General features: G+C 41.3%; 1 protein-coding gene across 4 annotated transcripts; it reads right to left on the bottom strand.

Annotated features, from left to right (window-relative positions):
- Positions 1-5,701: 5,701 nt before the first annotated feature.
- On the bottom strand, positions 5,702-16,845 carry LOC307178848 (uncharacterized protein). 4 transcript variants are annotated; one of them, XM_079907435.1, is made up of 5 exons: positions 16,357-16,845; positions 15,779-15,829; positions 13,413-13,458; positions 11,632-11,755; positions 5,702-8,332 (listed from the first exon to the last, which is right to left on the bottom strand). In XM_079907435.1, the coding sequence occupies exons 3-5, from the start codon at positions 13,425-13,427 to the stop codon at positions 6,144-6,146; spliced, it is 2,328 nt and encodes a 775-aa protein (XP_079763561.1). In that variant the 5' UTR covers positions 13,428-13,458; positions 15,779-15,829; positions 16,357-16,845; the 3' UTR covers positions 5,702-6,143. The 4 variants fall into 4 exon arrangements, with proteins under 4 accessions (XP_079763561.1, XP_079763560.1, XP_079763559.1 ...); XM_079907434.1 differs by having other exon boundaries at positions 11,632-11,758; positions 16,301-16,843; XM_079907433.1 differs by having other exon boundaries at positions 11,632-11,758; positions 16,357-16,843.
- Positions 16,846-21,204: the final 4,359 nt, after the last annotated feature.

The following is a 21,204-nucleotide window of genomic DNA, read 5'->3' as shown; positions in this document are numbered from 1 at the left end:
GGACCAATAAAGCCAGAAGCTGCTTTCACAGAAGGAGTAATGTCACATGCAGAGGATGACATAGCTCTGCTCCCCAAATCCTAAATATTTGTGTTGTGATCTCCATGCAGCATCCCTACCTGTCACAGACACTGCCTACATTACCAGGTACAAGCAACACAGACATTATCAGGGATCATAAAATCATTTTGGTAAAGACCCATGCAGCAAATGGTTTAGGCTTTGCAGACCAATCTTGGTCACAACTACTCAACTCTGCCATTTTAGCACGAAAGCACCCGTAGACAATATATAAGAGTGGTCATGGTTGTTCCAATAAAATCTTATTTACAGAAACAAGTGGCAGCCAGATTTGACCCATGGATTGTAGTTTGCCAATCCTTGAACTACACTGTGAAACAAGATTGGACAGTGATGTAGCCCGGAGCTGGGTCAATAAAAATGTATTGATAGCCCTACCAGATGAAACTGAACTTCAATGGATGACATTTGCTAATAGGTATAGAGAAAAAAAAGCACATGTCAGTTCAGTAGCTGCATATGAGGTGCCAGCAGATGCGTTCTCTAGCAATAAAGCCACATCTGGAGCTGCAAATGGCATTAACTCCTAGTTAAGTTTACAATAATCCCATGTCATTCTTCAAGATTCACCTGTCTTCTGCACAGGTCAAATGAGTGAACTGAATGGGAATATGATGGAAATCATGACCCCTGCAGCTTTCAGGATACTGCTAGTGGCACTAATCTCTTCAGTCCTTCCAGTAATATAATACTGCTTTTGGTTGTCTGTTTTAGTACGTACAAGACAGTTATCATGTTCACTTGCCCTTTCTTATCAAAATTGCCCTTGTACCATGGGCTAGAGAACCAAGGTGAGGATTCTGCCAGCTGGTTATTCCAATTGCAACTCTGCATTCTGGAACTTGGTAAATAACCAGAGGATGAGTGCAGGGATCCATTTAGACCAGCTCATGTGGATGGACCCAAGCAAAAACATCCCTTAATTATTTGTCACTTATAAGTCCCTGTACTAACCAGTAAACCACAATGCCATTTGGGGGTCCAGGAGTTAACGTCAGCTCTAGTGTCTAGTGCTTCCTTCATCTTCTGGTGATTTCCACTTACCTAATGCACAACCTCCATAAAATGTGGCTGGAAGTCACATGTTGAAGAAGTCTAGGGATGATTTATGGTATCGGTAGTATACCAGGGTATATCCTCCCTCAAGGGGACCTGGCCTGCCCTTCATTCAAGATGCTATGGAAATGGGAACTGACTCATGTTATGGAATTGGCTGAGGGACCACACCTCTCATGTTGATTCAGGTCACACATGTTCATCAGACCTAGAGCTTTTCTCCTGATTCAAATCAAGCAGGGTATTAGTAGACTTCCCATTTATTTCAGCCCTAGAGATAGCACATGAGCAAATGTAAAAAATCTCTGTGTACCAAACGATTCTAATGATCCCTTTCATTTTGCTGTTCATTGTGAAAAACACGCTCACTTTATCTCTGCCAATGAAGTGTTTCCACTTGACCAATGATGCCCCACGATCCCATTAGCCTCACTGAATTTAGGGAGCCCATTATGACGACATAATTTCCCTCTCTCATTCCTGGCCTGCAGAGAAGAGTAGCTACAGAGCATTCCAAGACTGCTAACGCTCCCCTCACCAATACGTTTCTTAAACCTCTGGCAAAGGAAGTGTCCTCTGAGCCCTCCCAGGGCACATAGGGGGTTTGGGTGAGCAGATCTTATGTGATAAATCCACTCCAGCGGTCTGGCATTCCTATGCCTTTGTAAACCTTCTACAGCGGTGGTTCTCAGCTGGGGACACTTTTGGTCCCCCCTCCCAGGAAACATGTGGCAGTGTCTTGAGACTTTTTTAAGGAGCTGTGTTATGAATGAGCCCCACGTGGGTGCACACGGAGGTATCAAGGCACGTTTTTTTTTTTTTTTTTTTTTTTTGCGGTACGCAGGCCTCTTACTGTTGTGGCCTCTCCCGCTGCGGAGCACATGCTCCGGACGTGCAGGCTCAGAGGCCATGTCTCATGGGCTCAGCCGCTCCGCGGCACGTGGGATCTTCCTGGACCGGGGCACGAACCCGTGTCCCCTGCATCAGCAGGCAGACTCTCAACCACTGCGCCACCAGGGAAGCCCTCAAGGCACCTTTTATTGTTACAACTAGGGTGGCAGGGAAGAATATGTGCCACTGGCCCATCTTACATTGCACAGGACAGCTCCCAACAACAAAGAGCTATCCAGTTCAAAATGTCAGTCAGGCCAACGTCAAGAAATTTTGCTACAACATACTTAGAAAGTTCTGGCATTTTGACTTTAGCATACGCTAACTTTGGGTACAGGTTTCAGTCATTTGAGCAAACTGTTGAAGGCATTCCCAGGTACCCAAGCTAACGTGCTGAGTCTGGAATGGGTGTTGAATGCACTCGTATCAACAAATCCAGCCTAATCCAATATTACATTACTTCCACCTGCTTCAATACCTACAAAGTTCACAATCACACATTTCACACATTTCTGAGGTTTCTATTGATATAAATTATAAAATTCCTTATTTTAGCAGATACAGTGTCTCCTCATGGTCATACTTTATACCCGGTGGGTACCCACCCCTTCCCTGCTCCCTTCCCCATTTCAAGGACTCTAGTCTGATTACTATGTCTAGAAATATGAAAGGTAGTGGAGGCAAGTCTTGAGGATCTACAGTCCCCTGCAAGGAAACTATGTCAGAGTAGAGGCAGACTTTCTTCTAATAGCACAGGAAGCTCAACTAAGAGGTCACAGGTCAGAGGTCATAGGCCTCAGCTTTGTTGGAACCTGCCCATATATTTCCACCTCAAATTTCCAGGATTCTACTCCTTCCCACTGATGCCCTATGACATTAAGAGAATCTATAAGGTTGTGAATCAATGTGTTGTCATTCAGCCACTGACTGAATTTGACTTTGGATCCCCTTTAAAAAAAAAAAAGGAAGGAAAGAAAGAAATGCTGATTATAACAAGTCCCCCAGAGTGTTGCTATGTAGCCAAGCTCAAAGCTAAGACAGAAAATCCCCAGCGGTAAAAAATAGATTTCGAGCTCAAGCTATCAAGTGGGAGTTGAAACTGAAGGCCCTACAAAGGCCAATGGAACTGGATACAAAGCTAAAGATTTAGTCTTTAGCATAGATGGGAGTCAAGGTTAGTTAGAGGAAGCTATGCACTGGGAGTGAGTAGTGTACTCAACACTAAGAATGGAAGAGCAGCTCTTTCATTGAATGTGAAGAAAGAAACAGGTAGTCCCTAGTTGCTACCACTGTCTTTGAACCAAACTAAAGAACAAGGTCAACCAGAAGGGCAGATATGAGAATCAAAAAGGAAACCTCTCTGGAATCCTCACTGAACCAAGTCTAAGTTCTGCTCTACTTGTGGTCTTTCACTTACAGAGACAAACCTTTTGGGCTTACAACAGGGATAGACTTTTTCTCTGAAGGGCCAGAAAGTAAATACTTTAGGCTTTGTGGGCCACAGTGCTCGTCACAACCACTAAACACTGTCAGCACAATGGGAAACATTCAAAGATGGTAAATAAATGGATGGGCCAATAAAGAGCTTTTATGTTCCAATAAAGAGCTTTTATGTTCCAATAAAGCTTTAAAGGCAATGAGCCAGATTGGGCTCACAGGAGGTAGTTTTCCAGCCCTTGACTTAACTCACTAAACTACAAATTACCTTGAGAGTTGGTGGGCTACCCTGATATCTACCAAACAAAACAAAACAAAACATGAAAGGCCTAGGATTTCCGACATCTAATGCAATGCAATTTGCAGTAGCATGGACTTTACATACACATGTGAAGGTGTGGCCTAGGAAACCAATCTTGGAAACCTGCCTCTCACATTAGATATACCTTTTGCTGAGTAAAGCCCTTTAACCAAGTAAGTGTTAAACATCAGTGAAATGACTAAGAAGCAGGAAATGGTATGCAAACCTCCTCCTTAACAACTTGTTCCCATCATTCTCGGTTTCTTCCCTATGCACATTTTTCCTTAGGGAATCGTTGATAAATTTTACCTCTAAAACTTACCTATTTCCACTCTCTATCTTCAGGATTTGCCCAATCACTGTTACTTTGTAAACAATTAAAAAAAATTTGGGGGGGGGGTAAATTCCTTTTTTCCCACAGCTAATGGTTTTCTGTGTCATAGTGTCTGGAATGACCCAACTACTTCCCCAGTCAGACCAAGCACTTGAAAGGACAAGCTGGTACCCCAGGCTCTCCATCCATTCACCCAGTAAGGAAGTCTGACGGGGAGAACTAGGATGTGTAAATTTCTACTGTTGGAATTAAAACAGAATATTCTGGGCTGCATGGATTTATGCTAAACTTCAAATGCATTAATTATAAATATACAGTTACACTGACTAATATTCTGTATCTCTGAATAACCATATAAATTTTTTCTTTTTATAACTGATTTCTAGAGGTCTATTCCTTAATTTTGTCCATATATATATACCTCATGATGATAGGATTTCTTACTGAGGGATTAATATGTTCTTAGTAATTTTTAATATATTTTACATTATTTTACTACCTATGTTACTATAAAAATAACAGTATTTTATTGGAAAACTGATGCTCAATGAAAAATTTAAAATATGGAAGTTAAATGTGGAAAAAATCCCTGAAAATCTTGCCACTGTTTACATAAGGGTGAATATGCCTTTACAGATAGGATGCATTAACACACACACATACGTGTTTGATTAAGGTATGTGATGTACCTAAAATACATTAAACTGTTACATGCTTCTGTCATTAAGTTTATGCCATCATTTTAACAGATCTGTTATTACATAAGTATCTTAAAATATAAAGAAATTCCTATTGAATATTTCACTTTTACAAAATTTAGTAACACTGACGTGCTACTCACCTTTTCTATTTGAATTTCCTAATTATAAGGTCCTATTTTATGATTTCTATATTAAAGGGACGCACATTCTATATTTTGATATGTACTCACCAACTTCACTTTGAAAATCAATTTTTCAATCCACCGCTAGGAAAAAGTGTGCACGTCAGTCACTGAATAAATATGTTTGATGAAATTACCAAATTTCAACAAATAATTTTTTTCTTTTTATCTCAGGCCAGAGAGAAGGAGTAAAGAGATACAGAACTTGACAAAAGTAATCTACTTCAAACAGCCTCTTTTCTCTACTTAAGAAGTCTTGATGAAAGTAATGCTAAAACCCTTGGGAGACAATCACATCAAAACCTAGATGGAAATGTGGTGAATAAGAAACCAACGATCATTTCATTTACTAAGAAATGTTTGTCCTCTGTCACTGTCATTAGTAACTCTTTCTGACACTTAAACCTCTGCCTTGACATTCTTGATAAAAGGGTCAACAGTATGTTTTCTGTATTGCAAGATGAACAATCCATTTTCAGTAAGTCTATACTGTCACAAAAGATAACTGAATTTGTACTGTAAAAAATTAACAGAATATTAGACAAAGTCCAAGATGAGATCCAACTTGAAGTGAGGCTGGGGGGAGACAAATGGAGCTAATCATAACAGGATGATGCCACATTCATATTACAAATTGCAATACTGAGTGGTTTTCTAACACTTCAACTTTTTGTCTCCCTGGATTATTTTTAAGGCCACATTTAGGTTAACTGCTCTGAATACAAATTTTTATGAAATTTTGGAGGGGATTGCAACATAATTTTCAAAAAGTTTTTCCTCATTAATTGGACAAATATCGAGCACCTACGAAGTAGCTGACAATGTTCAGACTGTAGATTCAGAACAAACGTCTCTGCATTCGTGGAGTTTATGTTGTAATGGGCATAAATTTTGGCAAGTCCATCATACTTTTTTTGTACAAGCCCTGCTAAAACTCATACTAAGGCTTCTCCCCTGAGTAATATTTGATAGAGGTCAAAGTTCAAACTTACTACACCATTTACCAGGGTTCTCTGCTGTGTGGCCTCCTGACTACTGGGACATGTTGAGCTATGGTTGAAACACTGACTTTAATGAAACAAATGATTTGTTTTTCTTTTGAACTTGATGACTGGAAGAATTCACATGACACCTGAGTTGTTTTTTTTGTTTTTTTTTAATCATTTTATGGAAATTTTTTCGTGTGTGGGCTCTCTGATGGTCTTACCACTCCTATCACTTTTATAGGATTTATCAGCAGCATGGATTCTGTGATGAATTGTTAGATTGGAGCGCCAACTGAAGCTCTTACCACAGGTCTCACATTTGTAAGGCTTCTCCCCTGTGTGCACTCTCTGATGAGACTGTAGCTGTGAAGACCGACTGAAGACCTTACTGCATCTGTCACATCTGTATGGCTTCTCTCCAGTATGAACACTCTGATGAAGCTGAAGACTTGAGGCCTGACTGAAGTGCTTCCCACACTCCCCACACTTATATGGTTTCTCTCCTGTGTGGACCCTCTGATGCATGTCGAGGTTCAGGCTCCACTTGAAACCCTTCCCACACTCCTCACATTTGTATGGCTTTTCTCCAGTGTGGACTTTTTGATGGGCTTGAAGGTGTGAACTCCGACCGAAGCTCTTCCCACACTCTTCACATTTGAATGGTTTTTCTCCACTGTGGACTCTCTGATGGGCCAGAAGATTTGAGGCCTGCCTGAAGACTTTCCCACACTCCTCACAATTATACGGTTTCTCTCCGGTGTGGATTCTGCAGTGAATTTTAAGATCTGCTCTACGACTGAATCCCTTCCCACACTCTTCACATTTGTATGGTTTCTCACCGGTATGGATCAGCTGGTGGATCTGAAGTCGTGAACTCTGATTGAAGCCCTGCCCACACTCCTCACACTTGTAAGGTTTCTCTACACTGTGGGCCTTCTGATGGATTTGAAGATATGAACTCTGACTGAAGCCCTTCCCACATACCTCACATTTATAGGGCTTCTCCCCTGTGTGGACAACCAGATGAACTTGGTAATGGGAGTTCCTCCTGAAGCTCTTCCCACACTCATTACATTTGTATGGTTTCTCTCCTGTATGGACTCTTTGATGTGCCTGAAGGTTTGAACTCAGAGTAAAGCCTTTACCACACACATTACATATGTATGATTTCTCTCCAGTGTGGACTCCCTGATGGGCCTGAAGACTTGAAGGCCGACTAAAGCCTTTCCCACATTCCTCACATTTGTAGGGTTTTTCTCCTGTGTGGACTCTCTGATGAATGTATAGATTTGAGCTACAAATGAAGCCCTTCCCACACTCCTCACATTTGTATGGTTTCTCTCCCGTATGGACTCTCTGATGGGACTGAAGGTGTGAATTCCGACTGAAGCTCTTATCACACGTGTCACATTTGAATGGTTTCTCCCCAGTGTGGACTCTCTGATGGTCCTGAAGGTGAGAGGCCTGACTGAAGGCCCTCCCACACTCCTCACAATTGTAAGGTTTTTCTCCTGTGTGGACTTTACAATGAATAGTAAGTGCTGACCTACGACTGAAGACTTTCCCACATTCCCCACATTTGAATGGTTTCTCTACAGTGTGGACTTTCTGAGGAGTCTGCAGCTGTGAGCTCTGACTGAACTCCTTGCCACACTCATCACACTCACTGTGTTTTCCTCCCATGTGAACTCTCTGATGAATATGAAGAACCGAGCTGTAACGGAAGCCTTTTCCACACTCACTGCACATATGAGACTTCTCTTTTGAGTGTAACTGCTGGTGAAGATCAAAGGTGGAGAGATCAGTGAACGTTTCTTTACATTCATTACACTGGTAAGGTTTTTGTCCTGTGTGAATCATAGTATTCTGATCCAGTGTTGAAACCCTCATGCTATCTTTTCTATAATCACTGTAGCCGTAGGATTTTGGACCCTTGTGTACTCCGTGAGCATCAAGGTGATGTGAAATCCAACTGATGGTGTCAACATCCTCTTTACACTGACACAGTTTATTTTTCATGGAAATTTGCTGGTGTCTATTCTGATAATTCTGTGACTTGGTCAATGAAGTTTTCCTCCAAGAATCCTGGGCTCTCAAAGTTGCAAACCTTGGATTTCCAGTATTACTGGGATCACCTGCTTTATCATTTAATATATGGTTCTCATCTTCAGAAATTTGAATAGAGAGTCCTGCCCCAATCTGGCAGGGGGAATCAACTTGTTTGTGGAACTGACAACTATTTATCATGGAGTCTTGGCATCTGGTTAAGTCATTTGCAATTTGTTGCCAGATTTGCCGGCAGGAAAGCTCTTCACGTGATCCTCTGTCTTGAACGGCCCTCAACTCACTTTGATTGTTTTCTTCTATAAGGACAGAGAATTCAGAGATGTGGACACGTGAAAGCTTTGTTCAAAGATTCAAGATTTTACACTTAAGACACAGTATGAGACTTTAATGAACCTGAGGATGGTTCAGCTTATCTTTCACATGACAAATGAAGTTCTCTGGTTTATATACTAACAGAAACCAAGAGACGGTCCATTAAACTCCTAAATACTTAGCATTAATGAAACCCATTTAAAACCAAATGACTACCATCTGACATACTATTTAAATCATCTTTCAAAAATTACATGTCATTCCTACCACAATACAGTATCAATAAAGACAAGCATTTTCCTGTGCTCACAGCTTTAACAGTGCCTGGCAGTTAGTCAGGGCTTAAGAAATGCATGCACAGGTGAACTCAGTTTGATTTCTAGGATTCTCTACAATTCTGAATCCCAGGTTAAGTTTGAACCAAGTCAGAGAAGCGAAAGAGCTTTTACAAGTCAGGTATCAGATACAGGAAAAGGACTGGAAAGTACAGTTTTGCTTAAGTTGAAAGGCTGCACCAGAGGTGGCAGTACGCCAAGGGGGTTAGTGCTGAGGAGAATATGAAAGGTGCTAAAAATCGGGACTTCCCCAGTGGCACAGTGGTTAATAATCTTCCTGCCAGTGCAGAGACACAGGTTCGAGCCCTGGTCCAGAAAGATCCCACATGCCGCAGAGCAACTAAGCCCGTGAGCCACAACTACTGAGCCTGCACTCTAGAGCCCATGAGCCACAACTACTGAGACCGTGTGCCACAACTACTGAAGCCCACATGCCTAGAGCCCGCGCTCTGCAATAAGGAAGCCACTGCAATGAGAAGCCTGCGCACCACAACAAAGAGCTGCTCCCACTCGCCACAACTAGAGAAAAACCCGTGTGCAGCAACGAAGACCCAATGCAACCAAAAATAAATTAATTTTAAAAAAAGGTTATAAGAATCAGTGGGGGTAAAAAAAAGCATGAAGACCTATGCACTGGATCCTTCTGGGGCATTTGTGCTGCCTAATACGTTCCCACACTCCCCCTGCCAAGTAGGAGTCAAAATTTAGAGGCTAGGGAAGAATGCTGTCTCTTTAAAAACAGCATGGAAAATTTTTGGACACAGATACATTGGTCTTTAACAAGAATGAGTTCCAAAGCGAAGAATGGGGTTTATGAGTGAGCTGGGAATAAATTCCATAGCTTGTGAGAAGTATTGAGAAGAAACAGACTAGAAACTATTAAAGAATGATCACAGCACTCAAGGTGACATTATCTAAAATGCCTTCTACAAGATACATACAAATGCACACACACACACACACACACACACAATGTTTGTAGAGCTAACAAAGATCGATTTCTTATTAGTAAGGTGGGCTTTGGAGGAAGCAAATGGGACGCATCCGGGCAAATCTTTTAAGGGAAAGGCTAACTCACCAGCTGGCTGTTTTCTGAGACCTGTTCTCCCCTGGTATAAAGGATAAGGAAATAGAATTTTCTTTCCTTCTATGGGAGAGCTACCTAAGAAGTAGACATAAGAATCCTCATTCAAAACAGTATTTCCTCCCCAAATGAATATGCTCTGCTACTACGAGCTCAAGAAAAGTCACAGGGAAAGCATTTTACTCAGTTTGGTTATAATTACAGGTTCTATACATGTTTTTTGTGCAAGTTGATGAGGGCCAACTTGTACAGAAAGGCAAACACACACATACACACATCATGGGCACCTGAGAAGTTAGAATTAGGCTAGGAATTCATTTGAAGACAAAACAACATTTGGCAATATCCCTTATTCACTCGGATTTGTTCACCGCCTACTAGCTATTTTCATGGAAGGCTAATTTCTCTATCCATTAACTCATTCGTTTATTCAAGAAATATTTAAGAGTCCCTGTCATGTACCAAGACTATGCTAAGCACTGAGGCTAGTGAGCAATAAACAAAACAGACCAAATTCCTCCTCCACTCCTGGATTACCCTCCAGTGGAAGAAAGAGAGGTGAGAAACAGGTGAACAAAAATGTACATGAGTGAAACGCTTAGAGACAAAACAAAGCAGGGCAGAGAGAGTAAGAAAGAGAGGACTGTATTTTCCATAGGGTGGTCAGAGGACAGCCCTCTCAGCATCTTTAAGGTGACTGACTGAAAGAAGTAAAGAGGCCTAAAAGATTACAGGTGAAAGAGTATTCCAGGCAGAGAGAAGGACAAGGAAAACGCTCTGTGGCAGAAGCATCCTTTGCAGGTCTGGAAAAGACAGGGTAAGAGGGAGGAGAGGTGATGTATTCAGGGAGGTGGTTGGGAATGAACAGCAGCCCACAGAAGACTCTAGAAGCCACTTTAAGTTGTTTTTATTCTAAGTAAAAGAAGCCACAAGAGAATTTTGAAACAAGAACATAACCTGACTTAAAGTTACAAAAGATCACTTTGCCACTTAAAGAACAAACTGTGGGAGGAGAAGGGTGGGAACAGGTGACCAGTACAAAGATTATGCAATAATCCTGGAAAGAGATTTCCAACTGGGACCAGGTGATGGACAGCACAGGGCTGGTGAGAAGCAAAACAGACAGCGAGCTAACCACAAGAACTCACGACTGCTTGGTTCTTACCTAGATTTCTATCTGGGTTGCTGAATTCATCAACCAAAGCCTCTCTTCTCTTTCTATATTTTTTGTATCTCATCTGAAGAATGAGAACATGCAAAGTCACAAGTTAACATGAACGGGCTAGAGCTAAAGTTTACTAGAAATTTGAGTTCCAACTGCATATTCAAGATATTGAAAGCCGTGTTTTTCAAACTTTGTATCATGACCCATTTATTTCACAACCTAGATACACATGTAGAAGTATACATTACTAAAACGAAGCTTGAATGACCTATTTCTAACCAATGTCTATTTTCATGAAATCTGTTCCCACTGGCTCTCACACCACTCATGCCATCACCCAGTTTTTGCTGCAATGTGTTGTACTCTTCCTAAGAAACTCTGATATTTTCTATACTATTTTATTTCATTAAAAAGTCACACGTAGGGCTCAATAAATTGGCTTTATAATCCATTAATGGCAGGGAGGGAAATCTGAAAAAGAATACACAAGGTACAACAAGATACTGTCGATTTACAGTTCTTTTACAAAATAAATGAAAAGGACCTGAAACACACTGTTTAGAAAGACCAGAGACCTCCTCTCGTGTCCCACAGGAATTGTAAAAGTCTGGTCCCCAAACTCAGGGAACCATCTCAAGAGGCCCAAAGCCTTGAAACATCACGGTCACAAAGACACTCGCAGAGAAAGGCTGTCCTCACCCACTGAGACCAGGTTCCGGAAGTTTTCCACCATCACATCCTGGTACAGCTTCCTCTGGGCTGAGTCCAGCAGCCCCAGCTCCTCCTCTGTGAAGGCCACAGCCACGTCCTTGAAAGTCACCGCCTCCTACGACAAACAACACCACCTCAATCTTATACCCAGTGGCCAGTGGAAGAGGGGCAGCCCCGAGGAGAGGAGGAAGGTGGGAAGTTGCTCTGGCTCCTGTGCGGTGTGCAGACTCCCCAGCACCCCCTCCCTTCCATCCTGCCAATGCCACACACTGACTTTCCTCAGCCTCACCGGACGTGCGGCTATGAAACAGAAAGCGTTGTGTATTTACCTGGGGCTCTCAGACAACTCATGAGTAAACTCCCTAGAATTCTAACCACTGGATCCTGAACTAAAAAGCTTTCACTTTTTAATTATTATTGCCAAGCGCCCCAGAAACAGTTACCAATTTAGTCCCGGCAGTATTTCATAGCACCTGCTTTCTCATTGAGGTAGGAACCAGATGAGAAGGAGTGTTATACGTGGAAATTAACCAAAAGGCCATGCCAGGTCTCTGAATGAAAACTCTCTCTTTCCCCGTTTCTGTCTTTTGCTTGAATGCAATCCTCTGACTCCAGACCCTTGGTTTTCTGGGTGAGTCTGAGTTGGTTCCTCCTTTTTTCACAACCCCTATTCTTTATATTTAAAACAAAGATGAAACCAAGCACCTCTTTATACAATTGTTCTGAGGTGTCTATGCAGTGACAAGTGCTTTAAGTACCACTGGATTTTTTAAACTAAGGTCATGTATTACTCTGATTAGAAAAAAAAAATAAGATGGAAAAAGAAACAAACCAGTAAATAAAATACACAAAGGGTCTGACTCAAACATGGGGAAGACTGAATCTAACTCTGGTCATGAGAAAACTTCTAACAATACGTTATCTTTTCTGCGTGAAGCAGCAGTTTGATCCTGCTGTGCTGTGCCGTATTTGGATATTCTACCAAAAAACATCCAAGGCACCACATATAAAACATACTTCTTCAATTCTGAATACCTAAACCTAGTATGTTAAGGGCAAAAAGAGGCAATATTCTTCAGAACAGATATTTTGGTAAAAAGGTTAAATCAGGAACACTGTCACTGCAGTGTTCCTAAAACAGTAAAAGTCTTTAAACTAAATGTCTGTGAATAAAGAATAGTTTAAAAAATAGGTGCTTAAGTTTGTGGGAACAGGATAAAGCAATTGAAAGTGAATGTTAGCTAGTATTAAATGAAAAAAACAATTTAAAACTGTATCTATGTTATAAATACAAATACACAGCTATGAATACATACGATGAGGAGATTTACAGAAATATAAAAGCAGCTAATTTGTAAGCAGGTAAGCAGTGAAGTGGAAGATGTCCTTCATTTCCCTTAATTTTTCTTTTACTTGTGAAATAAAAAAATGATGAAATAAAACAAAAATTAAAACTGAAACCAATTAAATGTAACAGGAATTTTTTAAAAAGCACACATGGCATACTCAGGTCCTCATATGCTTAGACTCTCCTTGAAAGAGAAAAACCCATGTGGAACTATACCCAATATTTTGTAATAACCTATAAGAGAAAAGAATCTGAAAATATATGTATATGTATGTATAACTGAATCACTTTGCTGTACACCTCAAATTAACACAACATTGTAAATCAACTATACTCCAATCAAAAAAAAAGAGGAAAACCTGTGTCCAATCTGAGTACAAAAATGGCGTTTTTAACAGCAAGAAAGGCAAGCTCTACTCACCTGGAATGTGCTCATTTTCTCTCTCCTTCTGGGGAAGTGCAGAGTCCTAGCAAGACAGACAGGGAAAGAAGAAAGAAGTCAATGGAAACTGGTTAAAAAAAAAAAAAAGTCACTAACCCACATGGTGCTCATTGTGAATTACCAAGGCTCCCAGTCCTCGGAGTGGCTACAGCTGATTATGCTTGATGAGCAGAGCCCCACACGGATACCAGATGCCCCCGTGACCCCTCTCAGTGGCTGTGTGAGGAATGACCTGCCCATCCACACACAGTGGCTCCCTCACAGTGTGCCTGCAGCTTCCATAGTGGTTATTCTTATTCTGGGTATGGTGTAAACAGAGACCATGTAAGTAAGAGTAGGTTTTGGAGTCAATATGCATGGGCTGTGATCAGGCTATGCCATTCACTAGCAGTGTCATCCTGGGCAAGTTATTAACATCTCTTCGCCTCAGTTCTGTCATCTGCAGGTGGGGGAGAACAATGGCATCCACCTCGTGAGATCGTTGTAAGGTAGAAAGCTCTGAGAACACCATCGTCAGGGTTTCTTATTTCTTAGCAACTGTGGTGAAGCAGATGATATTTTAGTTAGAAATTATCCTTAGAGATGTGATTTCTACCAGCAGAACACTGTCAGACATGTGGAGGTCATAGTTGTTGCCCTGTTATGTGAGAGTCTTTAGACTTCTGAAAAGCTCTGCTTGTCTTCCTAAAGATTTTGTTACTGCAACAATAATATTTAAATTGACATGGACAACTTTTTACAAAAGATATAAAAATACGTTGTTTCTTTTTAAACAGGAAGTACCGTTTTGACAATTATGCACAGAGATAAAGAGAACTAATAAAAGCCAGGATTCTGCAACAACAATAAAAAATAGTTTGATAGTCCATACCTAATTCAAATTAAAAGAGACAGGAATCTGAATTGTAATTATATCATAATAAATATAGGAAAATTTAAGAAATAAATGGGAGTTTAAGAAATAAGTGGATAAGACTCCACATTCCCAATGCAGGGGGCCCGGGTTCGATCTAGTACAAAAGATGGTAATGATTCCACTCCCCAAAGCCTGGGAGAGATATATCTTCACAACTTCTAACGACCTGCATTTTGACTCTACGCTTGCTAGCTGTCTTCTGCTCAATTCAGGATTTTGAAAGGGGCCCTGACAGTTGACAATAACTAGTGGGGGAATAAAATCATTGGACTAAGTAGGGCTTTGGTGAATCCAGCTCAGTTTTATCTGTGACATCCAGCAGGGTCAATTTGCTCGGCCTCAGTTTCCAGAAAAGACCCTCTCTTGAGCTTCTCGAATTTTCACATGCATGTGAATTACTGCGGGATCTTGATGGAACGCAGCCTCCTGGGCCCCCTATGCAGAAATTATAAATCAGAAGGTCTTGAATGGGGCTCAAGGCTGGGCATTTCTATCCAAGTGATGCCAGTGCCGCTGGTTTGTGGACCACAATTTGAGTAGCACTGCAGTGTAACATCAGTCCCACACAAAACAGCCTCCACTACACAAAAACATACACAAAGAGTAACCAGACAAAAAGGCACTAAAACATTAACAACTGTTATCTTTACATCCTAAAGTAATAGATAATTAAAATTTTTCTTTATGTATATATCCGCATTTTCCCATAATGATTATGCTATTTCTATGATATACATATTATTTGAAATAAAATAAATGACCCAGTTGAGAAAACTATCTTAAAAACTCATAAAATAGGGCTTCCCTGGTGGCGCAGTGGTTGAGAGTCCGCCTGCCGATGCAGGGGACACGGGTTCGTGCCCCGGCCCAGGAAGATCCCACATGCTGCGGAGCGGCTAGGCCCAGTGAGCCATGGCCGCTGAGCCTGCGCATCTGGAGCCTGGGCGTCTGGAGCCTGGGCGTCCGGAGCCTGTGCTCCGCAACAGGAGAGGCCACAACAGCGAGAGGCCCGCGTACCGCAAAAAAAAACCTCATAAAATAGCCTAAATCTTGCTCTCAAGGTCCCAACCTACTTTCATGATATGATTCTAGCCAGTACCCTATGCTCAAAGAGAATATACCAAAGGGATTAGCAAACTCAGGTGCTGGACTCAAACTCCTGGGTCCCAACCCCAGCTCTGCCTCCTACAATCTGGGTGAGGATGGGCCAACAGGGTTGTGTTCCCTGCCCCCATCTCCTCATCGTTAAAGTATAGAAAACAGCAGTACCAATTCACAGAGCCACTGCCTGATGGAAATGTGTTCATTTGCATAAAGCTTTTAGGATGGAAATTAGTGACCAAGGCTCAGTTATAATCGTTACCCATGTCCCATACGTTCTACAATTCATATGAATATCTTAAGTTGAAGAATGCCAAGTCCTACTCACGTAGGGCTCTGTTGCCTTTTCCTCCGTGCAGTGCTTTTTGAGAAGTCAGGGCTGGAGAAGGAAAGGAGACTGTGAAATACCAGGGCTGTGTTTCCATCCCCAATAATTCAAACCGCAGCCCCTTCTGCCCCCGTATCAGCTAGAAGTCCTCTCCTTCCAAAACAGGCCAGGAGTCCAGGACAATTCAGCTTCCTGGGCTCACAGAATCCCGCTGCGAAATGGGTGCCTCTCTTATTAGAGTAGTATTAATAAAAACAATGTATCAGGTAGTTGTAGACCTTTTACTTGTTCTATCTCGTTTTTTCTCACAACACTATATTAAGGCATTCCTTTTTTCTCCCTTTTACCGAACAGCAACGGAGGCACAGAGGAGTTAAGCAACTCACCCAATGTGATGTCGTATGAAGTGGTAGGGCTAGCTCATACGTGGGGGACGGGGTCAGGTTAGGGGTGAAGAAAACCGGGGAGACCCTAAAACCCCAGGAGGCACGACCTGAGCCCACCCCATCCCGAGTACGTTACCAAACGCAAAGAAGCTCCGCCCGGGGGACGTATATCACCACTCTAGGCCCTCAAACCTCCGCTTTTAGCCGCTCCTCCTCTTTCTCCACAAATGAAAGGTCTGGAAAGGTTGGCCCCAGGCGCATGTCGAGGAAGCTTGAATGGGTCGTGAAGAGCCGACCTGAAACACCATTAACAGGCAAAAGATGGCTGCTACGTTGTCCTCCTGGGGCGGAAGTGTCTGCGACTAACCCGGAGCTCCTGGACCACATTTCCCAGAATTCCGCGGGGAAACGTTTACAGCGAGGCGTTACTGTAGCTGCAGTACATGGGACTACACGAGTTTACGAGCTCTGGACTACATGTCCCAGAATGCAAGGGTGGGTGCGGGTGTGTCTACCGGCACGAGCTCTGGACTACATGTCCCACAAGGCTGTGTGTGTGTGTGTGTGTGTGTGTGTGTGTGTGTGTGTGTGTGTGTGTGTGTGTGTGTGTGTGTGTGTGTGTGTGTGTGTGTGTGTGTGTGTGTGTGTGTGTGTGTGTGTGTGTGTGTGTGTGTGTGTGTGTGTGTGTGTACGTACATACGTACGTACGTGTACCGGCTACAGTACCGCCTTTCTGCACTACACTTCCCCCGAAGTTTCGAGCGGAAAACGGACAGAGCCTTGGCCCCCTGATGCGGAAGTGCCCAACTTCCCTGGTTTTCACTTTCCGGAATCCCTGAGGAGGTCTCAGGCAGTCTTGCCGTTCTACTGTGTCGGCCTCAGAAGAGTGTAGATTCTGTTCATTGAAAGGCGTACAAGTTTAGTAGAATTTTGGACGTCTTCAAGAGGCTAAGCGACATAAAGGCATTACCAGCCACAGAGGCTTCCTGGTAAACCCCAAAGAGTTTCACCATTGGAATAAGGGGAGAAGGAAACTGGGCTTTCTTTGGCAGGGACTGAAGCCAAACGCCAGAACACCTCATTCCCTGAAATTGTGTAAAGGTGAACGTGTTTTGTTAGCATCTTACAACCCGTGCAGAAGCAAGTGAAAATCCTTTCTAGAGACAGACATCAACATCCTAGGTCTCAAGTTGTTTCTGTAATTATAAAGTCTGTGACACTGATATTTGACCAAGTGAACTTTAAGGGGGAAAAAAAAGCATTACTTGACATACGGAGGGGCACTTCACAGTCATAAAAGTTTCAAGTTATCAGAAACTAATAACTTAAGCTCATATTTTATAAAGCAAAAACTGACAGAACCATGAAGAGAAATATTCAAATTCATGATTGGAACTGGAGACTTTAACACATATATAGAGGGAAATGTTGAGCCTTAAAAGCATATATTAAAGTAGAAAGGAAGTTAAAAATTGATTCAGAAAACATCCATCTCAGGAAGTTAATAAATGAATAATAAAACTGAAGAAGGCAGACGGAAAAGAATAAGATCAGATTAATGAAATACAAAACAAAATAAAGTAGATCTCACACACACCCACAAAACAAAAATTAAACAAAAACCAAAACAAACAAACAAAAAAAAACAAAAAAGATCATCCATGGTATAAACAAAGATTTTTCCAAAAATTTCTTCCAAATTCTTTCAGGAAAATATCCTCCAAGAACTATTCCTGACTTAAGCCAACATAGCACACAGGATTTCTTTCCACTACAAGTAAATTGAAATCTTGGATATAGAATGATGAAATATGGTAACATGATTAAAAGTTTTATTTATTCACCTCCTGTTCCCTATGGCACCCTCCACTCCCTTCTCTACCCCGTAAGCTACCATTCTAATTTGTTTGATGTGTTTTCTTTTGGGTGTGTTCTTGTGCAAAATGTGCACTTGTGTATATTTTCAATTTATATAAATAATATTGTGTCATAAAATTCATTCTGGTGTTTATTTCCTTCATTCAGGAGTATATTTTTAAGAGTCACCCATCCATCTAATTTGTTTTGTAGAATTCCATTTTCTGCTCCCACATTTTACCTGTACTCTTCCAAATGCCATGCCAATAACAATAAAATAAACATCTTCTTACATTTCTGTTTATAGACGTATCTGAGAATTTCTTTGGAATACATACCCGAGTGAAATTATTTCATAGCAAATGTGTATACTTTAATAATATAGCCAGATTGACCTCCTGAATGGCTACACCAAGTCCAGATTACCAAGAGTTGCACGTCAGGTTTTTGTGCAACCACTTACCTTCATTTGGACGACTCATCACCCTGTTTTGCTAGTGTATTAAATGTATAGTAGTATCTTTAGTTAAATTTCTCTGATTTCTAATAAGTTTGATCTTTTTTTCAAATGCTTGGTAGCTTCATCTATAAATGTCTACTTAAACCTTTTGCCCCATTTTCTAATGTGGATGCTGTCATTTTCTTCCTCATTTCTATTACATATTCTGATTATTAATACCTTTTCAGTTTTACCAATTACAAGTATCCTTTCCTAATTGGGCACGTGTTTCTAAAATTTTTCTATTGTGTTCTTCATGGAATAGAAATCTTTATAAGATATAAGATAATAAAAAATAATTTCTTAATATCTGTGCTTCTGAAACTCCTCAAATGAAAAAATATATTTCTACCTTTTAAAAATTAACTTTCTAGACTTACCTTTCACATGTAGGTCCTTTAAATATTTTGGAGTCTATTTATGTACATTTTATTACATGGGATCCACTTTAATTTTTCTCCAAGAGAAATTCTTAAAAATAATGATATTCATGGCTTGAAGATTCAATATTACAAAGATATCAGTAATCCCCAAAATGATCTATAGGCTCAATCAAACCCCAATAAAAATATCAGCATTTTTTCCCTTGGAGATTGATGAGATGTTTATAAATATTATGTCGAAAAGCAAAGAGCTAAAAGAAGAGCTGGGACAATCTGAAAGAAGAACGAAAAGAAAGATATTAGTCACATTAAATCTTACTATAAATCTACAGTATAAGGTAGTCTGGTGTTTGCTCAAGGGCAGACAAGATAATAGACATCAAAATCCATGTTGAAACAGACATTATAACAACGTGTAAAAAGAAAACACTGCAAGGAGTTCCCTGGTGGTCTACTGGTTAGGATTCAGCGCTTTCACTGTGGTGACCCTGGTTCAATCCCTGGTCGGGGAACTGAGATCCTGCAAGCCACGCAGCACGGCCAAAAGAAAAAAGAAAGAAAAGAAAACACTGCAGCAGAGAGGGAAAAGTCTTGTTAATACAGTGGATCCTTGAACTAGGGTTCAAGGGGGTTAGGGGTGCCAACCCTCTGCTAAGTTGAAAATCCAAGTATAACTTATAGTCAGTCCTCTGTACGTACATGATTTCTCCATAATCGGCAATTCTGCATCTGAGGATTCAACCAACCTTGGATCGTGTAGTAGTGCAGTATTGACTATTGAAAAAAATCCTCGTATAAGTGCACTTGTGTAGTTTAAACCCATGTTGTCCAAGGGTCAACTATTGGTTCTCAGTCAGCTGGATATCCATATGGGAAAATATTAATCATTACAGCATAGGATACAAAAATATAAATTCCAGAAGATCTGCAGACTTAAATTTGAAATGTAAACAATGATGCTTTAGGAAAGAAACGTAAGATAACAGCCTTTTTGCCTTGGAGTAGGAAGAATTTCTTAAGACCAAAAAAATCACAAACTGTGAAAGAAAAAATTGAAAAATTGGACTATTTTTAAGGTTAAGAAACACTGCAAATCCAAATGCACCACTAATGGGCCAAAAGTGAGAGATATTTTAAAAACATCTATGGAGGGCTTCCCTGGTGGCGCAGTGGTTGAGAGTCCGCCTGCCAATGCAGGGGACACGGGTTCGTGTCCCAGTCCGGGAGGATCCCACATGCCGCGGAGCGGCTGGGCCCGTGAGCCATGGCCGCTGAGCCTGCGCGTCTGGAGCCTGTGCTCCGCAAGGGGAGAGGCCACAACAGTGAGAGACCCGCATACCGCAAAAAAAAAAAAAAAAAAAAAAAAAAATCTATGGAATAAAAGACTCAGATGCATCCCTCATGCCCATGCATTCTTCAAGGGTCAACTGTATGTACCAAAGTTGAACATATACCCGATAACCCTTTGGTTCCACCCACAGAAATATCCCTCAAACAAGTGCACAAGGCACGTTCTAGATTGCTCACATCACCACTAACTGTGATAGCGAAGAATGGGAAAGTACCCAATACCCACCAATAATGGGATTAATAAATAGATTTTGATATGTTTACACACTGCAATAATATCCACCAATGAAAATGAATCAAAGTTATCCACTCCCAACAATATGGATAAATGTCATGGATATACTGTTGAGCAAATGAAGCCAACACAAAATAGTACCTATTACATGACTCCATTTACATAAAGTACAAAATAGGCTAAGTGAATCTACACCATTACAAATTAGTGGCTACCATATGGAAAGGAAGGTTACTAGAAAGAGCCAAAAAGGGATGTTTCTAGGGTTTGGGGTTCGTCCTAGTCCTCCAAGAACTAGATGGCAAAGTGCTGAGAAAGACTTTAATGAACAAATATTTTATTAGGGAAAACATCGGAGAGAAAATGGCAGGGAGCTCTGGAAGGCTGGCAGAACCGAGCTCATAGTGCAAGTCTGACCCTGAGTGAAGATTTGGAAGAAAGATTTGGTAAATCATCCTAGACTGCCTTGTAATCTAAGTAAAATCCTTCAAGGCTGTCAGGGAGTCCTTGAAAAAAGGTCACTGGACAGAGGAATCCTGGTCTCCAAGAAATGGCCTGCCTTAGGATCCCTGCTGTGTTGACTAGGAGCAATCGGGGCAAGACTGGCCTCCATGCGAACGTGGTGATGGATTTAAGAGCAGCAGCTGGGACCTTTGGTCAGGTATGCTCCCTGTGGTCACAATTGTGAAATAGGAGACTCTCAACTTGGATGCTTC

Source organism: Stenella coeruleoalba (genome assembly GCF_951394435.1).
Source record: "Stenella coeruleoalba genome assembly, chromosome: 20".
NCBI classification, from domain to species: domain Eukaryota; kingdom Metazoa; phylum Chordata; class Mammalia; order Artiodactyla; family Delphinidae; genus Stenella; species Stenella coeruleoalba.
Note: the sequence above shows the minus strand (reverse complement) of the source record. Positions and strands in the feature narration are given on the sequence as shown.

Coding starts and splice junctions, on each gene's coding strand:
- LOC307178848 (XM_079907434.1), bottom strand. Junction 8,333..11,631: donor CCGGAACCTGGTCTCAGTGG/GTGAGGACAGCC, acceptor CTGTCCTTATAG/AAGAAAACAATCAAAGTGAG.